General features: G+C 54.4%; 10 protein-coding genes and 1 non-coding gene across 11 annotated transcripts; 5 read left to right on the top strand and 6 right to left on the bottom strand.

The window, feature by feature from the left end:
* The first annotated feature begins 110 nt into the window (after nt 1–110).
* EI97DRAFT_411174 (enoyl-CoA hydratase mitochondrial precursor) lies at nt 111–1318 on the top strand. The gene is made up of 2 exons (XM_033796717.1): nt 111–358; nt 478–1318. Exons 1-2 carry the CDS (start codon nt 223–225, stop codon nt 1206–1208), a joined length of 867 nt encoding a protein of 288 aa, XP_033657694.1. The 5' UTR covers nt 111–222; the 3' UTR covers nt 1209–1318.
* A 138-nt stretch (nt 1319–1456) lies between these two features.
* On the bottom strand, nt 1457–3212 carry EI97DRAFT_464170 (Trimethyllysine dioxygenase; the record flags this gene model as incomplete). Its single annotated transcript, XM_033801404.1, has 8 exons — nt 1457–2203; nt 2291–2381; nt 2443–2542; nt 2593–2653; nt 2704–2770; nt 2821–2838; nt 2890–3105; nt 3163–3212. The coding sequence occupies 8 exons, from the start codon at nt 3210–3212 to the stop codon at nt 1457–1459; spliced, it is 1350 nt and encodes a 449-aa protein (XP_033657693.1).
* A 190-nt stretch (nt 3213–3402) lies between these two features.
* Nucleotides 3403–3474, bottom strand: EI97DRAFT_t14. The gene has a single exon. It is a non-coding gene; the product is annotated as a tRNA-Arg (tRNA).
* Nucleotides 3475–3917: 443 nt separating this feature from the next.
* Nucleotides 3918–5469, top strand: EI97DRAFT_455077 (26S protease-like protein regulatory subunit 6A; the record flags this gene model as incomplete). Its single annotated transcript, XM_033800611.1, has 4 exons — nt 3918–4252; nt 4303–4718; nt 4764–5383; nt 5434–5469. The coding sequence occupies 4 exons, from the start codon at nt 3918–3920 to the stop codon at nt 5467–5469; spliced, it is 1407 nt and encodes a 468-aa protein (XP_033657692.1).
* Nucleotides 5470–6124: 655 nt separating this feature from the next.
* Nucleotides 6125–9404, top strand: EI97DRAFT_112513 (uncharacterized protein). Its single transcript, XM_033792982.1, has 8 exons — nt 6125–6554; nt 6608–6757; nt 6806–6828; nt 6882–6934; nt 6991–7445; nt 7500–7780; nt 7829–9073; nt 9144–9404. Exons 1-8 carry the CDS (start codon nt 6333–6335, stop codon nt 9277–9279), a joined length of 2565 nt encoding a protein of 854 aa, XP_033657691.1. The 5' UTR covers nt 6125–6332; the 3' UTR covers nt 9280–9404.
* A 7-nt stretch (nt 9405–9411) lies between these two features.
* On the bottom strand, nt 9412–10587 carry EI97DRAFT_429911 (NADH-ubiquinone oxidoreductase-like protein 21 kDa subunit). The gene is made up of 4 exons (XM_033797553.1): nt 10452–10587; nt 10376–10392; nt 10120–10325; nt 9412–10031 (listed from the first exon to the last, which is right to left on the bottom strand). The coding sequence occupies exons 1-4, from the start codon at nt 10518–10520 to the stop codon at nt 9739–9741; spliced, it is 585 nt and encodes a 194-aa protein (XP_033657690.1). The 5' UTR covers nt 10521–10587; the 3' UTR covers nt 9412–9738.
* Nucleotides 10588–10659: 72 nt separating this feature from the next.
* EI97DRAFT_464166 (P-loop containing nucleoside triphosphate hydrolase protein) lies at nt 10660–15426 on the top strand. Its single transcript, XM_033801403.1, has 3 exons — nt 10660–11127; nt 11184–14666; nt 14734–15426. The coding sequence occupies exons 1-3, from the start codon at nt 10758–10760 to the stop codon at nt 15243–15245; spliced, it is 4365 nt and encodes a 1454-aa protein (XP_033657689.1). The 5' UTR covers nt 10660–10757; the 3' UTR covers nt 15246–15426.
* Nucleotides 15357–17368, bottom strand: EI97DRAFT_411155 (RNA polymerase II transcription factor B subunit 2). The gene is made up of 4 exons (XM_033796716.1): nt 17046–17368; nt 16908–16995; nt 16401–16854; nt 15357–16341 (listed from the first exon to the last, which is right to left on the bottom strand). Exons 1-4 carry the CDS (start codon nt 17167–17169, stop codon nt 15595–15597), a joined length of 1413 nt encoding a protein of 470 aa, XP_033657688.1. The 5' UTR covers nt 17170–17368; the 3' UTR covers nt 15357–15594.
* A 79-nt stretch (nt 17369–17447) lies between these two features.
* EI97DRAFT_429907 (acyl-coenzyme A thioesteras-like protein 13) lies at nt 17448–18641 on the top strand. The gene is made up of 6 exons (XM_033797552.1): nt 17448–17499; nt 17557–17597; nt 17664–17676; nt 17776–17884; nt 18041–18178; nt 18332–18641. The coding sequence occupies exons 1-6, from the start codon at nt 17473–17475 to the stop codon at nt 18487–18489; spliced, it is 486 nt and encodes a 161-aa protein (XP_033657687.1). The 5' UTR covers nt 17448–17472; the 3' UTR covers nt 18490–18641.
* Nucleotides 18632–22395, bottom strand: EI97DRAFT_429906 (uncharacterized protein). The gene is made up of 3 exons (XM_033797551.1): nt 22269–22395; nt 20980–22029; nt 18632–20928 (listed from the first exon to the last, which is right to left on the bottom strand). Exons 2-3 carry the CDS (start codon nt 21944–21946, stop codon nt 18821–18823), a joined length of 3075 nt encoding a protein of 1024 aa, XP_033657686.1. The 5' UTR covers nt 21947–22029; nt 22269–22395; the 3' UTR covers nt 18632–18820.
* A 991-nt stretch (nt 22396–23386) lies between these two features.
* EI97DRAFT_369776 (uncharacterized protein) lies at nt 23387–23847 on the bottom strand (the record flags this gene model as incomplete). The annotated part of the gene is made up of 2 exons (XM_033795204.1): nt 23387–23687; nt 23750–23847. 2 exons carry the CDS (start codon nt 23845–23847, stop codon nt 23387–23389), a joined length of 399 nt encoding a protein of 132 aa, XP_033657685.1.
* Between the last annotated feature and the right edge of the window lie 1096 nt (nt 23848–24943).

Here is a 24943-nt window from a genome sequence, read left to right as displayed (position 1 = left end):
GCCAGCCACACAAGGCTGAAGCCGCTAGACTGAGAATTTACTAGCGCTTTTTGGATAGCTCTTGGTCGAACGTCATTAGCCGAGGTCGGTTTGTGTCGGATGGTGAGAGTAGCTGTACTGTGTAGCTACCTGCAGATAGCTCCTCCTTTCTGTAACATCGATTGGGGCTGGCGAAAAAGAAGTTTGTGCTTTTACTCTGTAGGTTCCAACTCTATATCCGGAATGCAGGCACTTCGGACTTCGACGAGGCGCGTAGCGTCTCAATTCCGTTCTGCCTACGGAGGAGTACGCTTCTCGTCCACAAATGAAGGATATCAATATATCATTTCCTCGACGCCGAAGCCAGGCGTAGCCTTGAGTGAGTTTATTCAATTCTTCTGTCTTTCTTCCAGTACTTTGCCCTTACACAATTCGCTTTTCCTGTCTACCTAAATCCACATCTATCAAACATCACTGTCCTACTAACTCTTCCCTCAGTCCAGCTCAACCGCCCCAAAGCGCTCAACGCCCTCTGCACGCCCCTAATCCAAGAACTCAACTCCGCCCTCCGCTCGCACCAAGCCAACCCCTCCATCTCCGCCATCGTCCTCACCGGCTCCGAGCGCGCCTTCGCCGCAGGAGCCGACATCAAGGAGATGAAGGACCTCACCTTCAGCGCGGCCTACCGCGACGACTTCATCGAATCCTGGTCCGACCTCGTCTCCTTCCTCAAGAAACCCCTCATCACGGCCGTGAACGGCTACGCACTGGGTGGAGGTTGCGAATTGGCCATGATGGGGGACATCATGTACTGCAGCCAGAGCGCCGTGTTCGGGCAGCCGGAGATCAAACTCGGCACCATTCCGGGGGCGGGCGGATCCCAGCGCCTCACCAAGGCGATTGGGAAGTCCCGCGCCATGGAGGCCATCCTGACGGGCAACAACATTTCGGCGAAGCAGGCGGGGGAGTGGGGGCTCGTGGCTAAGGTGTTTGAGACCCCGCAGGAGTGTGTGGATGGCGCGATTGCGACGGCCGAGAAGATCGCGTCGTACAGCCAGGTGGCGGTCAAGGCGGCCAAGGAGGTGGTGAATAAGAGCCAGGATTTGGGGATTCGGGAGGGCGTCGAGTTTGAGAGGAGGGTGTTTCATGGGCTGTTTGGGAGCCAGGATCAGAAGATTGGGATGGGAGCGTTTGCGGAGAAGAAGAAGGCTGAGTGGAAGAATGAGTAAGGGAGGTAGAGATGTTTGACGCTATTTCTGTAGAAATATCAGGCGCGAGCTACGTGCCCTAGAAAAGCGAAGTCGAAATAGAAATAAAAGTGAAAATGAAAATGAAAATGGAAATGAAAACCAAATCTGAAAATTAATATCAGCCTTTAAGTTACAGAGGAATCAAGACAGTGAGCCAGATTACCCTAGTAGGTATTTATTAAGACGCAGAACTTCCTGTAACTGCCCGTCCTCTACTCGTCTCCTCTTTAACTCGCCGCGATAGCCCTCCCTGCCGCCTCATCCCCCCATCTCTCAATCTTCCACCGACTCACCCAATCATCCCTGCTAACATAAGCCCCACAAATCGTCCTCTTCCCTGTAAACGCGCTCCTCCCATGCAGCACCCTCCAATTATCAAACAGCAGAATGTTCCCCGGCGTCAGCTGCTCCCAATACTCATTCCTCTTCTTCTTCAGCAGCGCATTGTACTTCCTAGCCGCAGCGTACCACTTGGGTGTCTCGGCAATGGGGAGCTCGATGCCAGCTCGGTCGGACGAGTTCCAGCGCACCTGCAGGAGCTGGCCTGTAGCGGGATCGTGCGAGAAAACGGGGAACCCGCGGAACGGCTGGATGGAAATCCCCTTGTTCCCACTCGCATGCGCATGCACGTTGACCTCGCTCAGGATCCTATACGCCTCCGGATCCTGGCTCTTGAGGTCGAGAGCGCACTTGAACCCATCGACGAGGAGACTGGCGCCGCCCTCGCCGTCCGTGTGCGAGAGTAGGTGGAAGGCTTGCAGACCGGCTGGTTCGGAGAAGTAGGTGGTATCGGTGTGGGCTTCGAGGGCGATGTTGGTGTAGGCCGTGTCGGCGGAGGCGAGGTCCGAGGTGAAGACGTAGAAGCCGCCGTAGTGGGTTAGACGGAGGAAGCCGGCGATGGAGGTGAGGATCTCCTCTGTCGGGGTGGGGGAATGGAAGGGGACGTTGGTTATGTAGGTGAAGCCGTAGTTACGCTGGGAAGACGGTTAGCGGGCGTTGGGGGAGGGAGAATTGGTAGGAAGACTGAGAAGAGTACATCTGTGAATGAGAAAAGAACGTACAATATTCTCAAGGATTTTTCTCATGGCATTCGGAGCGTCATGTGGGACTTTAGGGGGCGAAGACGCGATCTCAGAGCCCCAATATACGGGCCTTTTAATATTAGTTAGACATGTCCAGACACATCTTGTGGAAGACAATAGTTCAGTCTCACTCTTCTGCCAGGCCTTGACGGATAATGGCACGCTCTTTGAAGGGCGCTGCCGCCTGACGAAGGACGGAGTGGTCGTAGCGGCTCCTGTGGCCGTCGCTCCCTGTGAGTGTTCAGATATCTGCTTGTAATGGTGAGCCCAGGAGGATTTACATTCTATGGCAGTTGTCTTTCCATCTGACTCAGAGGATCTAATACGAAGATTATGGGGTATCTACTATATCTGTTAGATGAACATCGGTAGGATGAAGCTAAATTAAGTACCTGGAATGTATCGTGAAGCCGTTGTTTCGTGTCTGCGTGGAAGCAGGTGCTGCATTGGCAGTTGTCCCTTGGAAATATCAGATATGGTTCGTGCAATGGCCAGGATTGCTGGCTCACCTGAGCCAGATGTTGGGACTACATAATGTTAGTCAATGTCCCGGATTCCACTGCACAGCATATGCTTACATCTTAACGCGTCCAACCCTGAGAACATTGTCTTCGGTCTCCACAGGCGCAGAGGATGTCGATCCTACCGAGCTGGATTTATATCGGCATTGAGTCTTCACGAGCACAGCGTTTGCAATCGGCGTGGAACGGCTGTGAATGCCACTGAGAGGGCTTGACTGCAATCTGGAAACCGATGCACATGTCCGGGTTCGTTCTCTTGCACAGAAGGGGACCCTATGATGACTTCGTAAACATGGCTTGTTTAATTAAACATGTGAACACCCAACGTACCGTGGGGCCACCCTTTGCCAAAAAGCGAGCGATCTACTCGAAGCAGCCATGTTGCCTCAACCAGAGATTCAGTAGAAGGAAGACGCAACAACCAGGTAGAGACAACGTCAACGTGTACAGCTGGAACGAATGGGACGCCGTGGTGCCGTGACTTGAAGATCCACCTGGAAGCTCGGCTGTCGGCTGTCCCTCTCCAAAAGATCCAGTCAAAAAAATATGCAAAAATAGATAGAATGATCGCGACACCAGTGGGACTCGAACCCACAATCTTTGCCACCGGAAAGCAACGCCTTACCATTAGGCCATGGTGCCTCACGATGTGATATAATATTTTTCCAACTTTTTACCCATATATAGGAAATTTATATACAGTCTCCAGCAATTGTATGCAACGGGACGGGGATTAGGACTTTATCCAATGTTCTGACCGCATCTCAGCGCCGTTAAAATCTAGCAAACTGCTTGACAGCGGGATGGCGTAAGCCGAAAGATTATGTGTTTGGTGATTCCCGGTTGATGATTGATTGGATCGCCTTCAGCGGAAGCACCGACCACGCGCCAAGGCCGCCGCTAGATCTCCGGAGAGCTCTCACGTTCGTAATCCAGAGCTGCCTCACAAACAGCGTCCTTGCTCTCACCCGTACCACGATCGTAATTCTGCAGTGTCAACCTGCCCTTTTGACCGTTGCTCCCTAACTCTAAACACAAACCCGCATTACAAAACCACCCCACCACTCCCACACACCACTGCCACCATGTCAACTCTAGAAGACCTGGATGATCTTGAGCGCGAGCAAAGAGAGGATAAGAATGAAGGCAACGACGAGGGCAAGGATGGCAAGAAGGCAGACGGCAGCGCAGGAGGAGCGGCTCCTGGATCAAAGGATGAAGAGATGAAAGACGCAGAGCCCGAGGAGGATGTGCTGGACGAAGAAATCCTCAGCTTAAGCACGCGAGACATCATTGCGCGGAGGCGGTTGCTTGAGAACGACATGCGAATCATGAAGAGCGAGTTCCAGAGATTATCTCATGAGAAGGCGACCATGAACGAGAAGATCAAGGACAACCTGGACAAGATCGAGAACAACAGGTACGCTAACCGCCACCCCAGTTGCTCCACGCATGTGCTTACTAGTACAGACAACTTCCCTACCTTGTCGGCAACGTAGTTGAGATACTCGACCTGGATGTCACTGCAGAAGCTGCGGAAGAAGGTGCAAACATCGACCTGGACGCCACCCGGGTTGGCAAGTCTGCGGTCATCAAAACCTCAACACGGCAAACCATCTTCCTTCCCCTCATCGGCCTAGTAGATCACGAGAAACTGAAGCCTGGTGATCTCATTGGTGTGAATAAGGATTCGTATCTCGTCCTCGATACGCTCCCGGCCGAGTACGATAGCAGAGTGAAGGCCATGGAGGTGGACGAGAAGCCGTCAGAGAAATACACAGACGTTGGTGGCCTTGACAAGCAGATTGAGGAGCTCGTTGAGGCTGTCGTGTGGCCGATGAAGGAAGCTGAGCGGTTTAAGAAGATTGGCATCAAGGCTCCCAAGGGTACGATTTGTACGACCGGTACTGTATAACGCTAACATCATTCAGGTGCCCTGATGTACGGCCCTCCCGGTACGGGCAAGACATTACTGGCACGTGCCTGCGCAGCCCAAACGGACGCCACGTTCCTAAAGCTTGCCGGGCCCCAGCTTGTGCAGATGTTTATCGGAGACGGTGCCAAACTTGTCCGCGACTGTTTCGCTCTTGCAAAAGAGAAGGCGCCCTCAATTATCTTCATCGACGAGCTGGATGCTGTTGGTACCAAGCGTTTCGACTCGGAAAAGTCCGGTGACAGAGAAGTGCAGCGAACCATGTTGGAGCTTCTGAACCAGCTCGACGGTTTCGCTTCAGACGACCGCGTCAAGGTGCTTGCAGCGACCAATCGTGTCGATGTGCTGGATCCTGCCCTGCTACGATCTGGCCGCCTGGATAGAAAGATCGAGTTCCCGCTGCCTAACGAGGAGGCTCGGGCCCAGATTCTGCGCATTCACTCTAGGAAGATGACGGTAGATGAGGGGGTTAACTGGGCCGAACTTGCACGGAGCACGGACGAGTTTGGTGGTGCGCAGCTGAAGGCTGTATGTGTGGAGGCTGGTATGATCGCGCTGCGGTCAGGTCAATCGAAGATCAGTCACGAGCATTACGTGGACGCCATTGCGGAAGTCCAGGTGAGTATCGTTTTTGCCTCTCTTTACTATGACAAGCTAACTGTTTCCAGGCCAAGAAGAAGGATACTGTTAACTTCTACGCGTAAAAGCAGCGAGTATGGACCGGTCGCAGGCTGTATTGAGCGCCTCTCAAAGCGCTTGTACTCATCTACGATGTAGACGTAGGATTTGACGAATCAACAGTACTCGTCGCATGCCATCCGCAGAGGCAGAGCTTGTTGGATGTTCTGAAAGTGATGACTAATAGACGAGGCTGGAACTCGATTGTCCACTGCTTTTGGCTCGGAAGTGCAGATATTATTGAGGGGCAGCGGGTACCTGGGCCACGACAGGTGATGATCCTTTCACGGGTGACGTGCATATGGAATTGAAGGGTCTACGGTCGTGGTTCGGCTTCGTAGACCCCACTAGAGCCAACTGTGGGTACGGTGTTCGTTGGATTCACCACGCACATACTTCGCCGCTGATGATTGGCTGCTTACAGCAGCACACTTGTAGGCCTATAAGGGCCTTGGCACGGCCCTCGCCATGAGCATCGTTGCCGTCGACATCCACGCGGCTTCAACATTTGTCTTGATAGGTTCACGTTCCGTAAGGCTTCCCCGCCGGATGTACCGAACCAGGCGCTTATCAGTGCTTCCATTTTTGATCCGCACCCGCTGCTAGCGACTGAGACGTGTCGAGGTGTTGACTACCACCAGACCTTTCCCTGTGACCTCACAAACGTTGATGCGCCCGTGCATGGCTCGATTGGCTAGCAGTGGCTCTCGTGGTCCCACTTGTGGTATATGTATATCTATGCTGTCTGGAACATGCGGGAAAAGGTTTGGAGAAACCGGCATCGGGGTGGGCTCCGCTTGTATGCCCATCCGAATATAAGCTGTTCGCCAGCTAGGTTCGAATCCGTCCTCAGAGATCTCACTTTGCTTTTGCTTCCATTCTCTGCATCATGGCTTTCTCAGTGGTTCTTTTCCAGAACCCCTTCCACTGGATAACTGCGTCAATCTTCATTCTTGGTATTTTCCTGATTACCATCTTTATTGTTGCATTCACGCCAAAGGACAAGACTTCAGGGAAGGCGGCTACTCCATGGGCTTACCTCAAGTTCTGCTACGCTTGTTTCTTCAAACCCCATACTGGCGATGGTAGTGGCAGTCAACAAGAGGCTTTGGTGGGTCTCCGCGCCACTTTGCAGTTAACACACGCTGATGGCTTCTTTCACAGGAAAGCTTCTATAAGACGCAAGCCGATGTCTATGATACAACTCGCACCAGGCTTCTCAGGGGCCGTGAAGACATGCTCGCACTGGTGGCAGCACAACTGAAACACCGCACCGAGGCAGGCTTGATTTCGCAAAGACCTGTCTGGGTTGATGTAAGCGCTTTACTCTGAAGTTCAATGCTACGTACTAAACACGTCCAGATTGGTGGCGGTACAGGTCACAAGTAAAACGACCACATACTCCAGTACATTTATTGCAGAAACTGATAATTATCAGTGTTGAGCAGATGGGCAAATTCCTCTCTGTTCCAGAATTTTTCCACGAAGTTTGTATGTACGGAAACTGCCTGATACAACCGCCATTGCACGCTGACCAACTTCGACAGATGTTGTGGATCTCTCCCCCAGCTTGTGCGAGATAGCACGAAAGCGTTTCCAACGACTTGGCTGGGAAAACGTCAAAGTGATATGTCAGGACGCACGAGCCTTCCGTCTCCACGAGCACGAGCGGGAAGCATACCGACGAAAAGAATTAACTCAGCGAAAGTCCAATGTGCGAGATCTCGACGAGAATGCGGATGCGGGGGGTGCCGAACTCGTCACCATGAGCTATGCTCTGTCCATGATTCCTGAGTTCTACCCCGTCATCGACTCTATCTCCTCACTGCTTTCCCCTAACGGTGTCATCGGCGTGGTAGACTTCTACGTCCAGAATCGGGTGGATTATCAGAGCAGGAATTACACCGGCGGCATGATTGATCGTCATTGTATGTGGCTGTCTAGAGTTTTCTGGCGCACATGGTTCGAAATTGATAGAGTCAATCTTGAGCCTGCCCGAAGGGTGAGTATTCTACCTCAAATCGTCGATTTCCGAAATGATGATTGACGTACACAGGACTATCTCGAGTACCGTTTTGGTACTGTCCTCAGCGTCAATGCTCGCAACAACTTCTTCGGGATAAAGCTGCCTTATTACGTGTGGGTAGGGTGCTCGAAGGATCATGGGGTTTCGACCACCAAACTCGCTGAGATCGATGCTGCGGCGACCGAGTCACCCTATCTCAACGCTCTTGACCTCCAGACCGGCACTACGCAAACTGACATTGAGATCCATTCCAAAGCATACGAATCAGCCATTGTCAACCTGCAGTCCAGTCTCCCGCTTCCAGCGACTTGGTGGGTAGTGTTACAATGTCGCAAACGCATGGACTGACGGATTTCCAGGTACCAGAACCACCACTGGCGAATCCACTTCGATGAGACTCTTGCGAAACACCGCCGCTTCAACGACAGCTACATCTACGCCTTCACATGGGAAGACGATAGAGCTGATGCTCGCATCCTGAAGGTCACCTCCAACGATGTCATCCTCGCCATCACAAGTGCAGGCGACAACATTCTCGCCTTCGCGCTGGAACAGCCGCGCAGAATCCACGCAGTCGATCTCAACCCCACTCAAAACCATCTCCTCGAACTCAAGGTCGCTGCCTTTACAGCACTGGGCTACGCGGACGTCTGGAAACTCTTCGGCGAGGGCCGGCACGCGGAGTTCCGCTCCCTCCTGATCAACAAACTCAGCCCGCACATGTCCAGCCTGGCATTCCAGTACTGGCTGCAAAACGGACCGTCAGTATTCAGCAACGGCAAGAGCGGAGGCCTCTACTACTCCGGTTGCTCGGGCTCCGCTCTTCTCCTCGTCTCCCGACTCTTCTCCCTCTTAGGTCTCAGTGCCGAAGTGCGCGCTCTTTGCTCCGCACAAACCCTCGCCGAGCAGCGCGAGATCTGGAACCGCAGCATCAAGCCTGTCCTGCACAACAAGATCCTCACCTGGGCCATCTTCAGCAACGAAAAGTGGCTCTGGAAAGCCCTCGGCGTGCCACCGGCCCAGCGCAACATGATCGTTTCCGACTACCAGAAACAATGCAGCGAGCCCATTGCCTCGGACGCTGAGGATGGCAAGCCCACCACCACCGGCTCCGGAGAAAAAGCGAAACTGGGCGGCGGAAGCAGCGGCCACGCCATCTATGAATACGTCCTCAACACCTTCGAACCCGTGGCCACATCCACCCTGCTCTCAACCCAAAATCACTACTACCTCCTCACGCTCCTGGGCCACTACACACCGACCTCGCATCCCACCTACCTGAGTCCCAAATCGCACGTCAAGCTCTCAAAACCGAACGCCTTTTCCGGCCTGCGCATCCATACCGACGAGCTCGGCGAAGTCGTTGCGCGGATGCGGCCGGGTACGTTGACCATTGTCGTCGTCATGGATAGCATGGATTGGTTCCCTCGCGAAGGGAAGCAGGCGAGGAGGCAGATTCGTGGTTTGAATCGGGCGCTGAAGGTGGGCGGGAGGGTCATGGTTAGGAGTGCCGGGTTGGAGCCGTGGTATCTCGAGGTGTTTGCCGAGGAAGGGTTTGCGTGCAAGAGGGTGGCGTGTAGAGTCCCCGGGTCGTGTATTGATCGGTGAGTATTGCTGGTTTCCAGTTCTCCATTCAGCAATGAATGCAACGGAGCTGCGCTAACGGTGTGATAGGGTAAATATGTATGCGTCGACCTGGATATGTACAAAGGAGAAGGATCTGGCTCAGGAGAATGGCAGGCCGAACTTGAGACCTAGAGAGGGCTCAATGGGCGATCTAACGATTGGTGCGCCGGCTATTGACTGCTGAGGAAGCTGATGGCCCCAAGATATGATGTCTATATACGGTTTACTTACGTTGATACCTCTTTTCACTTTGCTGCACAGTTTGAGGAGAAATAGAATCTAGAGGATCTTCAAGATTTCAGAAAGTTCAAAAGTAGGGTGGTCTTGTCCCATGTCATTGTCTAGTCTCTGGAGTGTACTTGTACATGCCCCATGATATTTCTGGAGATCGAAACGTGCCCGTGACGGGCCGGATAGTTGTCGCAATCTGTTACCTAGGTAGAGAGGAGACGTATCACGTGAGAGTGACTGGAGGACCTCGACCGGAGGACCCGTAACGAAAAGAATGTTGATACACCCCGTCTTTGCTCTCTGGCATAGTTTATGTACAGCTCCAAACATGCAAGGAAATCATTGACGCATCTGTGCTGTTTATTCCCCCTCCCAACCCGCTTCTGCCCAATCTCCCATGTGAACGTCCCTTTTACTGCAGCCCACCGCCCTCCCTCGCAAGCCTCTCCTGCTCCAACTCCAACTCCGCCTGTCGGTAGTACTTTGCGGTATCCACTCCGTGGTAGGGGTGGTTGACAAAATTGGGCCACGGCAGGACGTGGGCGAACACGGCCGAGTAGCGCGAGTTCCTGTGCGCCACACCCTGCATGTAGGGCGTCATTCTGGACTCGCCGTAGAGGGGCTCGCCGCGCTTGATTTTGTCGACCATTTCCCTCATGTCCATTTCGACTTCGCGGCGGTTCTCGCGGGCCCCGTAGAAGCGGTCTGCGGAGAGATGAGTTAGTCATATGTCCGGACTGCATGCGCCCTTGTGCGGGGCCTCCAGTAGACGACTCAAGGGACATTGACATACGCGAGGAGCGCGCATAGGTGAACATAAAGGCACCGGTGAGGCCGATAACGCAGCTGAGACGCAGGATGGGCGCGAAGCCGCCCTTGCCCACGTAGGAAGGCGATATCTTCTCCCAGTAGAGCATCAGGCCGGGGCTCAGCGCTCCGACGGCTAACCCTGTTGCCCAATCCGATGGCCGAGCATATCGAATAACTCGAGAAATGTGCCTGCATCGTTCAGCATCTGTTATATGCGGTCGTGGAGCGGGGAATCGTACGGGTCATTGTCGATGAGCTGCTTGACGTTAGCTTGTTTCCAAGGCAAAATCGGGACTACAGATGCCAATTGCGTACCGGATACTCGCCGGTGGGGATCTTGTCCGGCACAATGGGTTGTCCCTGCGTTTCCTGCGCTGTCGCCATTGTGTGGAGGTGGGATGGCTGCTCGATCGCTGCTGGTACTCCGCGAGGGAATGAGGTGAGGTGCGCGGTCGGCAAGTTCCGCCCTGCCCGGGTCCAAGCTTCGCAGGCGTCCGCCCGGTAACTTTTTTCTTGGCGTGTTCATACATGCGACAACATGCGAAAACAATGAGTGCGCATTCCGCCAGTTGGGATCAGTTTCCTGCGATATTCGAAGTATAGCGCTAAGCTTGGTTGGAAATGGCGGAAGTGAATGCGAATGGGGTCTTGGTTGGCCAAAGTAGCGACTCCGGATCACAGTTAACGACCGTACACGCCCGTCCTACCGTCGCCGATCTCCAAGGAGAGAATCATTTTGCGCAGGTCGCGAGGAAACACTGGCTGAATACTACGAAGGCACCCAAAGTAAGACCAGAGGTGGTCAAGCAAGAGCTATGGGACGAACTAGAGCAGGTCCAATTCGCGTACCCGTCACTGCTAGTGTTGGAGAATCTGCAATTACTGGAGAGGTACTTATGGCCTGGATTCACGGAGGACTCGTCAAATTACCACCATCTCCTGCTGGCGCTTATGGTCAATGTAAAGAGGAGGGAGAATCTTCCGTCTTGGGGTAAGAGCTAGAAATGAGCTGCTGGTGGCGACCCATGTATGCTAACATGTTTGTAGAACACTTTGCAACTAAGCCCGCCGAGTTCTCCGCTTTCTTCCGCCGTATCCTCTCCATGACTGTCGATCCGTCGCAACCTACGAAGATTCGCACACAACTCCTGTCGTTCATCATCGGCGCATTCCAGTCGCTAGATAGCGGTCTTGTTCGCAAAGAGTGTGCGCCCTTGGTCTCAATATCAATATGGCAGAACCTCCATTCGGAAGCGGTGCGGGAAGGTCTCTTTGAGAAGAATCCTATGCTGCGCAAGGCATGGCGGGCGGCGTCACGGAGATTCGAGTCAGGGGACGAAGCACTGCAGGCTCGCCTACGGTTTGAGCGCTCGTGGCTGCACAGTCTGATACAGGATTTCATCAACCGGCTTTATAACAGTCAGACTAGGGAAGAGATAAAGGATAACCTGGCATATTGTGAACGGTTTCTCGAGCTTCTTTCAGATTTACAGAGCCAGTTGCCAACAAGACGATATGTCAATGCCTTCCTGAAGGACCTCAATCTGCTCGCCGCCATCCGACTTTCACCAATGTATACAGACGACGCAAACGGGCTGTTCAGGGATCTGTTCAACCTCCTCAGCCACTTCACCTATTTCCCCATCGAGGACCAGACGGGAAGGCAGCTGTCCAAGCTGGAATACGATCAAGAGCATTATGATGCGCTAGCGAAGCTACAGAGGATAGGCTACGCCAACTTCCCGGAGAAGCTGCAACTTTTGGCTCTGGCAAACTACGGTAGCATAGGGAACAGGGAAGAGCTTGAGGGACATCTACGATCACTAGGAGATGAGGAGCTTATACGGCTATGCTCCTTGTTTGGCCTGAGAACCGAGTATCCCAAGTCGTCTTTCTTGGTACAAGATCGATCCTTCTTTACGGAGACGTTGCTCTCAGTCGTTGAACACAGACCTACTTTCAAGGACATTGTACGGGAAATGGCGGTTCTGCCGACAGAGCACATATTATATGAGCCCACCTTCTTACGGAACGAATCGTATGATGGATCGAGGCCGCTGGCAATACCAAAGCTTAACCTCCAATATCTGACCATGGGTGACTTCTTATGGAGGTCCTTCATTCTGTACAGATGCGAGTCCTTCTACGGTATCCGAAAGGACTTGGAGGATGTTGCGAAGCGTGTGCAACCGCGGGGTTTAGGCGTCGACACCAAGTTTGGCGGCTTCTCAAGGATGTCCATTCCGATCTCTCGGCCTGCCATTCTGGACGTAGCTCCTTCGCGGGTGGGCGAGGAGCATCCCGCTTATGTTCGAGCAGAGGTGATCCTGGACGTGAGCCGCCTGCAATATCCTGTGCGGCGGGAATGGGAGTCTCTGAAACCGGACGATGTGGTCTTCTTACTTGCTCTGGAAGGGCAGCAGGACGTGCCTATGCGTAATGGGCATCAAGATGAACAGAACACCGGTCAGCAACTGGGTCTGAAGTATCTCAGATGTGCAGAAGTCGTGGCCGTCCTGGATGAGAATGGGAAACCGCTTCGAGACCAGGCTCAAATGGACGGAGCACCCCGAGCACGCCAACGTCGGCTGATGCTCAACCTAGATGCCAGACAATACCACGAAGACATGAACCGTGTCAAGCAAGGCAGGATGGACATCTACGACAACATCAACTTGATCGTGCGCCGACGAGGACGTGAGAACAACTTCAAACCTATTTTGGAATCCATCAGACGTCTCACCCTTTCGGACATACCAGCGCCGTCCTGGCTTCAGGAGGTCTTCTTGGGCTACGGCGACCCAACTTCGGCATCGTACACTCGACTCGCCAACCGTCTGCGTCGGATTGATTTCCGCGATACCTTCCTTGACTGGCAGCACCTGATCGAATCCTTTCCCGGCAAATCTCTTGAACCGCACGAAAGCGCGGAATCATCCTTTGGGCCCCCATACGTTGTGGAGTTCCCCACAGCTGAGCCGGAGTCCGCTCCTGTACGACCATCGAAAAAGCGGCGTCGCGATCAGGTTGAGGTTGCACAACCTCTGCATGAGTCTCTGCATGTATCGACATACAAGCCCCCAAATACCGGGCCCTACCCTGCAGATGCACCCAAGCTGAATGCAGTCAGGTTCACCCCTGCTCAGATTGAAGCGATTACTTCAGGAACACAACCTGGCCTCACTGTGGTGGTCGGCCCGCCGGGTACCGGAAAGACGGACGTTGCGACCCAAATTATATCCAATATATACCACAACTTCCCGGACCAGCGGACACTGCTGGTTGCACACAGCAATCAGGCGCTCAACCAGCTCTTCCAGAAGATTGTGGCGCTCGACATCGATGAGCGCCACCTCCTGCGCTTAGGCCACGGCGAAGAGGAGCTGGAGACGGAAGCAAGCTACAGCAAGTATGGCCGCGTAGAGTCTTTCCTGGAGAGAGGCACATACTACTTGGCCGAAGTTGATCGCCTCGCGAAGAACTTTGGTGCGCCTGGGCATCACGGTAGCTCGTGCGAAACAGCAGATTACTTCAATCTGGTGTATGTGAAACCTGCGTGGACGCAATACTGGGAAAGTGCCCAGGACCCAGAGTCGAGCGTCGATCAGATTATTGAGGAGTTCCCCTTTAAACAGTACTTCTCCAATGCGCCGCAGCCTCTGTTTCCAGCAAGTGCTTCACGAGAAGAGATACTGGACATCGCAAGAGGCTGCTACCGCCATGTGGAGAAGATCTTCGCTGAGCTCGAGGACATCCGTCCCTTTGAGATTTTGCGTAGTGGGCGAGATAAAGCGAACTATCTCCTCATCAAGGAAGCGCGCATCATCGCGATGACATCGACGCACGCTGCCATGCGGAGGCAGGAGATTGCATCTCTGGGTTTCCACTATAACAACGTGATCATGGAAGAGGCAGCCCAGATCACGGAGATTGAGAACTTCATCCCTCTGGCCCTCCAGAACCCCCAGAGCGGCGAGCTGCCGCTCCAGCGCGTCGTCCTGGTTGGAGATCATCTGCAGAACTCACCCGTGATTCAGAATCTAGCCTTCAGACAGTATGCGAACCTCGGGCAATCCCTCTTCCTCCGCCTCGTCCGCCTCGGCGTGCCCACCATCATGCTCGACCAACAAGGTCGTGCTCGCCCCTCCATCGCATCGCTTTACAAATGGCGATACCCCAAGCTGGGCAACCTCCCTATCGTCGAGACAGCCCGCGAATTCCAACTCGCGAACCCGGGATTCCTGCACGAGTACCAATTCATCAACGTGCCCGACTACAAGGGCAAGGGCGAAATGGAGCCTACACCGCACTTCCTCCAGAACCTCGGCGAGGCCGAATACGCCGTCGCCATCTTCATGTACATGCGCTTGCTGGGGTATCCGGCGCAACGAATCTCGATCTTGACGACGTATGCGGGACAGAGGGCGCTGATCAAGGACGTCCTCAGTCATCGGTGCAAGGGCAATAGGCTGTTTGGTCTGCCGAGGATTGTGGCGACGGTGGATAAGTATCAGGGAGAGCAGAATGATTGTACGTTCATTGTCCATCTCTCTGACAACGGTGCCTTTGAGAGCGAAACTTGCTAACAGGTCTGTAGACATCATCCTCTCCCTCGTCCGGACCCGCTCCATCGGCTACCTGCGCGACGTGCGCCGCCTCACCGTCGCGCTGTCCCGCGCTCGTCTGGGATTGTATATCCTCGGCCGCCGCTCCGTGTTTGAATCCTGCTTTGAGCTCAAACCTGCATTCGACCTTCTCCTCCAGAAACCGGATAAGCTCGAGCTCGTCACGGGCGAAATGTACGGTCAGACGCAACGAGGGGTTTCTCAACAGCTGGAAGAAGGGGCGCAGGCGGCTGTTATGGAAGGGGTAGAGCATCTGGGGAAATATGTGTATGAGATGACGAAGGCGAAGGTGGAGGCGTTGAAGGCTGGGGGTGGAGAGGCGCAGCTGCAGCAGTTGGTGGTGGATGGTGGTGGTGCTGGGGAGGAGGAGGGCCACGCCATGGTGGTTGATGATGAGGAGGATTTGGATCGGGTCGAGGAGGTGCTGGTGCCGATTGAGGAGGTGGAGGACGAGGGGCCAGAGGAGCCGGTTGAGGGGGTCTAAGGGTAAAGGGGTCATGTTTTGAGGGCCTTGAGAGGAAATAGGCCTTCGAGTAAGATGTCGTTTTCTGAGGCACGGCAAAGTACGGGATCCAATGTATATTGATAAAGGATTAGGTCTCTTGGTATAGCTCTAGCGGATAGTCGGATTTATCTAATGATACCAAAGTATATGATTTTACATCTTTTGCGGAATGTAGAGTTCACGCTGGATTTAAGATGAGATATCCTCGCTCTATATGGTATATATCAAAACAAGCTTTTGCAGAACCACAATTCCAAATCCCGCTCTTAACGCCAGAACCATGCGCATCCCTCATCTCTCCTCCAATCAATCAATTCTCGCCATCTCTCTAACCGGCCCTATTCTTCCTACTCAAATACGCCGAAACCTGCTCAATCCGATCCACAAAAAAGACCCTCTTGGAATCATTCCTCCACACCAAGACGCCCAAACTCTCCGCATACCCCGCCACATCCCTGTACTCGCCCTCGGTCGCAAACTCCTTGATCAAATACCCCGTGCTGATCTCCATCCTCTCGCCCTCGTACTCCCACAGGCGGATCTGGTCCATGACCGTGGGTGGCAGGAAGGGTTGCTGTTTCTGCATCTGCGGGTGGGCGTGGGCGGTGAGGTACGAGATGATTTGGGCGGAAGAGATGCCGAGGCTGACGGCGCGCGTGATGGATTCCTTTGTGAGTTTGCCCGAGACGAGGTTGGGGTGGCGGGTGGTGAGTTTGGTGAAGAGGGAGAGGACGGCGATTTGGAGGAGGGAGGAGGTGTAGGCGTAGAGGCGGTAGTTTGTTTCGATGATGATGAAGCCTTTTGCAGTAGTGTCGGTGTGGGTTGTCGCGAGCGAGGTTGAGAGGGATTGCGAGGCGGAGAGGGCGCTGGCGTCCGAGGTGAGCGTGGTGGCTAGGCGGGTCGGGTAGAAGGTGGGCGCGTCGTCGGAGGAGCGGTAGATGATGCCGAATTGTGAGAGGTCTTCGAGGAGTTTGAGTTGGGTGGGGGAGAGCGTGGAGGTGGTGTAGTCCTGGCCGAGTTCGAGCGAGCCAAGCATGAAGAGGAAAGACAGGACGTCTGTTTCAGACATTCCGAGCTGGACGGAGGTCAGTTCTCATCCAAAGTATTATATTACGGAGAAAATGGAATACTCACGGCCGCCGCATTCCTCAAATAGACAATCAACAGACTCCACACCTGCGCGTTCGTATCCTGCAGCACAAATGAAAACCCGGCCTGCGTAATGTTCACCCTCCCATTCACCACCTTCACGAAATCCCCCATCTTCAACAACTGCTTCGTCCCCGTGCCGACATCCTGTCCCAAAGCCCCACTGGTCGCAAGTCCCACCGTACTCCCCACCATGTAGAACAAGATATTCTCCCACTGCTTCCTCGCATAGTCGTCCAGGAACGCTACATCCACTTTATTCGGATCGGGCTGCGAGGCCGGGACTCCAAAAGAGCCGTGTGTTCCGCTTCCTTCGAGCGCATGCCGCAGCGAGCGTTGAAAGCCTTTGTAGAGTTCGTAGGAGACTTGGCGCGAGGCGTCGACTCTGTGGACGATGATGTGGAGTTGGTCGAGGACGGAGAGGGCTTTTTCCTTTTCCCTTTGCGAACATTAGTACAGCTATAGACGAATGAAGGGATATAATAGCCGTACTTCTTTGCTTCCGGCCTGAACCAGGCGTCTAGGTCAGCGGCGGGAAATGGTGAAGGCATGTACAGCATAGCCATGACAATAGACTTGGCTAGGAAGGTGTCAGATCACCGCAAAACCCTGTATAGAGTATGAACATACCTAGATGCGGCAACATGCACCGGAAGACGGCCAACACAGTCGACGGTTGCTCATACAGCTTCGTATGCGTTTGTCTGGGCAGCAGCTCCAGGTACTCCAGTGCCTGTGACGACGACGCCGACATCTTGATTTAGATGTAGGGTCTGTGGGAGGATCCTTTGTCACCTGTTTATCATGTTAGGAGTGCCTGGGCTTGAGGTCCTTATGCCTCAAAGCTCGGGGAGAATGTGAGTTAGAAGCTTGCGAGTCTGCAACTCTCAGTTGTCGTTCCATCAGACGTCCACAATCGATACGCAAGGACCGGACAGGGTTGCTCCATTGCTGCAAGTGTAAGCGAGGAACCGTAACTTGGCGGGGTTACCATTGCCGAGGCATCGGGGAGACTAAGGCGACGACGGTTCAACGAAGAATGTGACCATAAAAAAACATGTCGGCACTGAAGTTTGTGAGATCTGTAAGTTTTGGACTTCTGGTCAAGTTTTAGAGAGAAGAGGAAATAACGATCTGGCAGGTCTGGGAATCATTCCGAGCATCTTCCGGGCTGGAACCCAGGTACTACAACAAATCTACCATGAGGCATAGGTAAAAACGAAAAAGCTGATATTGAATTCTGGATAGATTGCTCGATGGTGTATGTCCTCTAATCTTTCTTCTTCCTTTATGAAACCAAAAATCCAATCGAAGCCAAAAATCTAGAAAAGCCGTTCATCTAACTCCTCTACTTCCATAGCTCCGCGTCACCAACGCCGTCCCCGGGCGCGTATCCTTCGAGCTCGAAATCAAAAAGGAGCACACGAATCGTCTGAACATACTTCACGGCGGTACCATAGCCAGCATGGGTGCGTCCATTTTTTCTACCTATTACTTCCTTGCCTTGTACCATTCCACTCCTCTTTTCTCTCCCCCCTTAATCTCCACATATGGTCATCTACACACATATTTATAGAGAGTTTGTGGTACAGAAATGTAGATTACTTCTAACACTCTCCACACAGTCGACCTCGGCGGCTCCCTAGCCGTCGCCTCGCGCGGCCTCTTCGCCACGGGCGTCTCCACCGACCTCAACGTAACCTACCTCTCCTCGGGCGGCAAGGTCGGCGACCTCGTCCGCGCAGAGGTAACCTGCGACAAGTGTGCGTATGACGCTCTCGTTTCGCTCTCCTCTCTCTCCTTCAATTCTTTTAGTCTAAAATTCGCGAGTCCTCGTTAGGGAAGTGTTGATGTTACCGGATTCCGATATAACCCTTACTTACTTATGACTGATGACTGATGACCAATGTCTCTAGTCGGCAAAACCCTAGCCTTCACCTCGATCCAATTCCGCAATGCCCAGGACGAAGTCTTCGCCCGGGGCAGCCATACAAAGTACATCTCGCTCGCGTGGAAGGATCCCAACAACATCACCGCGGAGTTGAGTCCGCGGGCGGAAGGGAAGAAGGAGTGACCGAGTGACTGAGGGACGAACGGCACTGTCTGGGGCATCTAAGTATCATTCGAATGACACGGAGAAGGGCATCCATGTACATAGACGCACAAGGGAGCTCTAAGAGCATGCATAGCCTGGCAACATCACAATTCAAATAAAATCAAACGTCAAACATCAGTCCATTCCCGTACGCGATTCGCAAAGCGAAAATCTAAGCAGTGGCAATTACCGGACAATGCAAACGCCTCCCAGTCCTTTCTCTTCCCTCCTCGATCAAGTCGCTTTCTCACCCTCAAGCCCATTCCCGAATTTCCATTTCCATTTCCATTTCCTCCTCACATCATCCTACCTACAAGCCCAGTTCCGCCCGCTCCGCATCCTTGCCCTCCTCCATCAACGCCATATCCACCGGCTCACTTGTAGGCACCTCCCCTGGCGCGGGCGTCGCACGGTGCATCTTCCCCGGTGTCGGGCCCTGCGTAGCAGCCGCATACTGCTTAGGGGTAAGCCCTTCCCTATTGCCAGTCTCCTCTTGCGCCTTTGGCTCTGCGTCAGAGGACTCGGGGGTGTTGATAGGCTGATCATCGGAAGACGAAGCAGTGCCGGTGACGGCGGACTTGATGGTGTCGGTAACAGCCTTGGTGGCTCCGGCGAGGAGGCCGGGTTTCGTTTCGGGCTCTTCCTCTGGCTTTGCCTCTTTCTCTCCAGCCTCGGGTTCCTCTCCCTTCTCTTCCTCCTCCTCCCGCGCACCCTCAGGCTTCTCCGCCTTCCCCGTTCCCTTCAGAGCAGCCTGAATGCTCTCCGCCATCCTCGCAGCCGGAACATCCACCTTCCCATCCTCCTCAATCGTCCAAACAGTCGTAATACTCGAGGTATCCAACTTGATAATCTCTGCCTTCGCAGCAGCGGCCGTACCCTCGGCAGCCGCAGACGGTGACCTCGCCGGCTTCCTCCTCTGAGGACCCTTCGCCCTTCCTTTCCTTGCATCCTGCAGCGGCTTAGCTGCCTCCTGCTCTTCCTCCTTCTCCGGCTCCGGTTCCTTAGGCTTTGGCGCCTGAGGACCCAGACCGAGTTTGTTGTTTAGGTCTTTGAGGAAGCCGGCTTGAAGGGCGGCAATCTTGGAGCCTGTGGGACGCGCGGGGACTTGAGGCTTAGGTTTGGGCTGAGCGGCGGATTCTGCGCCCTGAGACTCGAGGGTGGCGAGCTTCTCCGAGGATTTGGTTACGGGCTTAGTTGGGCGAGCAGGGACCGAGGGTTTCGGGCGTTCGGGAATGACAGGCGCAGCCTTCTTCTCTGTAGGTGAGCTTTCTTTTGCTTCAGGCCGGGCGGGTACGGTAGGTTTGGCGGCCGCGAAGGGGGATGGCTTGTCCACGACTGGAGAGTTATCCGCGTACTCGTTGTTGTCATCGGTCTGGGGAGTGCTGACGGTGGTGACGAGCTGTCCATAGTCGGGAGCATCCTCCCAGACATCGTGGCTAGGGAAGCGTTGCTGCATGTTGGGACGGCTACCACCCAAGTGCTCTTTGTTCAGGTGCTTGTTAGCCAAGCGCTTCGTGTAGTCAGGGAGGAAAGACTTCTCCTCCTCCGGAGGCTCCTGATCCTTGCGACGTTCTTCCGCCTTGGTATCCTCGAAGGCTGTTCCAGCATCCTGGTCGGTCCGCTCGTCGTTGGGTTCCTCGGGCACTTGCGGGGTCTCAACGGTCGTCTCGAGCTGCAGACTGCTAGGAGCATCCTCCCACACATCCTGACTGGGGAAGTGGTGGCGAGCACTCTCGGGACGCTTCACCTTGTCCCCAGCCGGCTTCGGTTTCTTGTCTGCCTCATCATCCTCAGGAAAGAGTGGCTCGTACTCTATCATAGGCTCCAAGGGAGTACCGGAGCGATCGTACTGCTCCGAAGGGCTCGCGATCCTAGTGAGTTTGTTGCTGGCGCCACGACTCGAGCTCCTGCTCTGCTGGCGAGGCTTGGTCACATAGTGTCGACCGTCCGGCTCGTTGAGGGAGAACTCGCCACTAGCACGGCGCTCAAGCTCAGGGCTCACGGCGGGTTGACGATAGACAACCTCGGGGTGCTTTTGAACCTCATCCGACGCGAGGATGGGAACTCCATAGCCGCGCTCGGTGATCAAACCACCTTCTTCCTGCGTGTTGCCCCCGTGAGGACCCAGATCTTCGGTAGGCGGGTCGTATCCTCCGCCGTGGATTCTGCTACTAGGATGCGAGGGCGGATCGATATGAATAACCCCTGTATCCTCAACCTCAGCTTGCTCCTCATTAGCCTGTTCCGGGGATTGAGCTTCATTCCGAAGTGAAGATTCCCCATGGACTCCGCCCTGGGCGGTAATTGAGCCAGGACGACCCGACGGAGGCTTGGGGGACGTTATACGCGACGCAAACTCCTCGCTGGCCAGGTATCCGATCTGCTCGTCGGGAGTGCCAATGGCCTCTCTCGAGGTACCTGCAATGAGATTAGCATCTGGGCTCCCAGGCGTGTGTTTCATAACCATACCAAGGCCGGCTCCCGTAGCAGCTGAAGAATGCACCAGCTTATCCAGATCATCCGTAACCCAATGATACTCCTTGCGATCCTGCCGAATATGCCTCCCATACTCGCCCTGCTGCTCAAGTTTCAACTCCTCTGGATGCTTCGCATACCACTGCTGCTCGAACTCATCGTTCGGAATGACACCATGGCCATGGAGACCGTAGCTACCCGGAGGGCCATAGAAGATCTCACGACCGCTCTTGGTGCGTCCGTGGTGGCGGCCAGCGGGCAGACCTCCCTTGTTGGAGGGACCGACTCCACTCGAACCAGCCTGTTGGTAGGGCGATGGCGTCGGAGCCTGGACGTCTCCCGCGTTTGGATACATGGGAACCTGAACGCCGATTTCGGGAATGCCGTGCTCCTCGTGCTCGTCGCCTCTGTAGACGGAGGCTGGTCGAGAGCGATTCCCGGCCGAGGAGCCGGAGCGTGTGCCCTCGGGACCCTCGTCTGGAGCCAGCTTGCCGATGCCAGCGGCGGCAGCCTGACTCGAGTCGGTGCGGGTGACGGTCTGAATCCTGCTCTTCGCAGTCGAGCTCGGCACCGACGCCTTTGGGGCATGGAGCGGAAGATCTCCAGCAATGTTCTTCGTCTGCTGGGGTGGTGCAGAGGCCTCGTCCTTGGACAGAGTCCTACTGAGGTCCTCCAGGCTGGCATATTCCAGCCCTTCCTGGCCCAGCTCCGGGAGAGTCACACTCGGGGGTCTAGGAGGCAGTTCGACGCTGAGACGGCTGCCCCTGCTATCCTGATTGTGGAGATAGGTCGGATCGTTCAAGGGCGAGCGGGCGAAGGTGTCTCGATGGGGCGAGATGGAGCGGTCGACGCTGCGCTTGGCGGGTCGTGGAGGGATCTTGGGCACGTCCATGTTGGCGGTGCCGCTCGGGGATTTGTTCTGGGAGCGTGAGGGACGCGGGGGTATCGTTGGGGTAGCCATAGTGTAGTTATGGGTTGTTTGAAGTTGTTCAATGCGTACGCTAAGAAGTGGATTGATAAAAGAAGTGCTGAGTAGGGGAAGAGCTGGCGGAGGTCAGTGAGAGGACAAAGCAGAGCGTGTATGAGCAATTGAGAATGGAGCGGTCTGCTCAAATGGCTGGGGAAAAGGAGAAACAAGCAAGGAAGCTTTGGGACAGCGCAGGCCTCGCAAAGCGGCGGCCGCTATCAGGAGGCGGTGGATGATGGCGGGCCAATCAAGAAATGAGCGCAAAGCGAAGCCATACGGAAAACAGGCGAAGGGGAACGGGGGCAGGAACACTCACCAGAATGGTGTAAATGAGTCAATGGCGTTTGCAGGAAGAGCACGAGGAGTCCAGGAAGCAGCTGTGAGTTGTTTGCAGAGAGTGTCCGGGGGAGAGTGGCAGGTTATGTACGGAGGGTGGACGGTGGACCCGCAGTGATGCAAGCTTGAGGCTAAAACTCAGTATATAGTCGTTTGGCAAGCGGAACCCATGACAACCAGTGGGCAAATCAGGGCACTCGGATACCGTTTATTACGACTAGACGATGTGTTGCCATTTACTGTGTACCGCAAGCCCTCGGAGGTGAATAGAACCTACCATAGATCTACTATTTATTACAGAGACTGTTGATGTACCGCAGCTGGTGACAGGCCCCGCCTTTTGGCGCTAGCCCGAATAGATCAAGAGCTCTAACTACTGTTATTCACAGCATGCATCTTGTGCTATCATAAAGCATTCGCGAACCTCAAACACCAGGCCTCATCCCCCTCGATACCAGATTCACAGAAAAAAGAAACCCCAACATGGACTGAATGTTAAACCCCTCAACCGCAGCCGCATGGCGAGAAACTGGCGTATCAATAAATAATACAGAAGATCAGATCCCCGCCGCCACTAGCCTTTCCCCGCGCCCTGCGTGACCATCTCACAGTTTGCTCGTTCCTGGCCCGCAGTCTAGCCCGCCATGGAGCTGAGTGTGTGCATGGATGCATGCCAACAGTCGCCCCGCCGTCGTCACGGTGCGCTGCCGATCTCTTCTGTCTCGTTTTCCGTGGAGATGGGACGGAGCCCATTCACGGCGGTCGAGAGAGCATGACATCTTCTTCCTGTTATACCAAATCGCTTACTTGCGCTTCGTAATCTTCATACAGAGTCCAAAGAGCCTGATCGTACAAAGAAATGGAACATTGTTCTCCAACGACAACGCCCAAAAAGAAACAATCCGTTATTGCCTGTTGCGTCAAGGAGATACACTTCTCTCCTTTCTGCGGCCCTGCCTCTCCTGCCTAAGATGTCCTTCTTTCAATTGATGCCTGCAATCTCTCCGCGTCGTCCCACTCCCTTCTCGGAGTCTGGAGCCGTAGTACACTGTTGACGTCCTCCTCCTCCTTCCCATCTCGCTAGCGTCTGCCTCCAACTTATATGATCATCTGCGCCACACCCTGACCACCCAACGCCTTGCTCCCTTGGAACGCCTGCCCCTTCACACCGGCCAGCAGATAGCACACGGCCGCAAGGAACAGCGTCACGGCCGCCGCAATCAGCGCCGATGAATGGACCGAGATGCTAATCCACTGTATCGCACTCATGACGCCGTAGATGGCCGCGCGCATGTAGTTGGAGCTAAAGCGGCGGATGAAGGCGTCGAACTTCGCAGAGGTCGGGCAGATGCGGAGCAGGAACGGCACCTCGACGAACAGGATAATGGGGGCGCAGATTCTGTTGGATGTTAGAAGGCCGGATGATGGGGAGCTGAGCAGGGGGCAAGTGCGGCTACGTACAAACATATGATGGAGAAGAGCAGGAGCCAGCTTAGCAGGTTGGTGATGATGGTGGAGAGGCCGACGGCGAAACATATGAAAATGCAGATGACGCCCATCCTGTAACTGTTAGTATATTCGATATCTGCGTGTGTGTGTTTTGGCTCTGGCGCAAGGTGTAGTCGAGGCGGTGTCGCACAATATCCTCGTCTCTGCAAGCACATCGCGGCATGCGCATTTCCGTAGCTCGACTTCACAATACCACAGCGGAAGCTGAAAGATGACAAGTAGTGTTAAGAACAGAAAGGGCAACGAACCATTGACCGTAGATGCCTGCGCAAAATCCTCCGGTTAGCCATCTCCAAACACCGTCTTCACCAAGGAACAACTCACTGAAATTCCTCGACTTGAGCTCCTCAGCGAACGTCATGATGGCTCAACAGCTCCCCAGAGCTACAATATCCGTATAGGAGGTGGGTATCCTGAAAGCAAAATGCGGTTGTTCGTCTCTAGGCTTCGACCTTCAACGGCGGCGAACGACGCGCGGTCAGAAGCTCAGCCCTAGCGGCGGAAGCTCGGAATGAGGTGTTTGGAACGGCGGGTGGTCAAAGGACTCAATAGAACCGGCAATGTGTCTTCGATTGCTGAAAGGCGGGAACGTTGCTCTCAATAGCTTGTGGCGTAGCAGGGCCGCAACTTTTCGAAATCTTTTGTTGTGAGCAACGGAGTCTGCATGTTTGAAGTCGGTCCACGTTGCGTAGTTGCGCCCGGCAGCCAGCCCCGAACCCTGGAGCTTGGGTCTTACCGCTTTGGGTCATAGTGCTTGGAGAAGCACCCATTGGCCGGAACCTGGAGAGACCTCGAGAGTGCGCGACTTCCGTTTGAGATTTTATTCAGACGTTGTTTGCAACATCTCAACATCCACCATACATCGCTCTTTCCAGACGCTCATTCTGCGCTCCTTCTCAGTTCGCACCCCCACACCGCACCTTCCCGTCGTCACTCGCTCTACACCGACCTGGAAAGCAGGAAAGCAGGAGAAGAGAAAAGGGAAACCGCTATGTGGAAGCCATGTCTTCTTCTCTTCCTTCCACGGTCTTCAAATGGGCCTTGTGCTCCGTAGCCCTCGCTGCGCTCAACTACACCACTCCCCAGGTCCTGAAGAGGCTATTCACCCTGCAATCCGAAACCAGCCTAGCGTCTCACCAACCACCT

Source organism: Westerdykella ornata (genome assembly GCF_010094085.1).
Source record: "Westerdykella ornata strain CBS 379.55 unplaced genomic scaffold EI97scaffold_2, whole genome shotgun sequence".
Lineage (NCBI taxonomy): Eukaryota > Fungi > Ascomycota > Dothideomycetes > Pleosporales > Sporormiaceae > Westerdykella > Westerdykella ornata.
The sequence above is the reverse complement of the archived record's forward strand: the minus strand, read 5'-3'. Positions and strand labels throughout refer to the sequence as shown.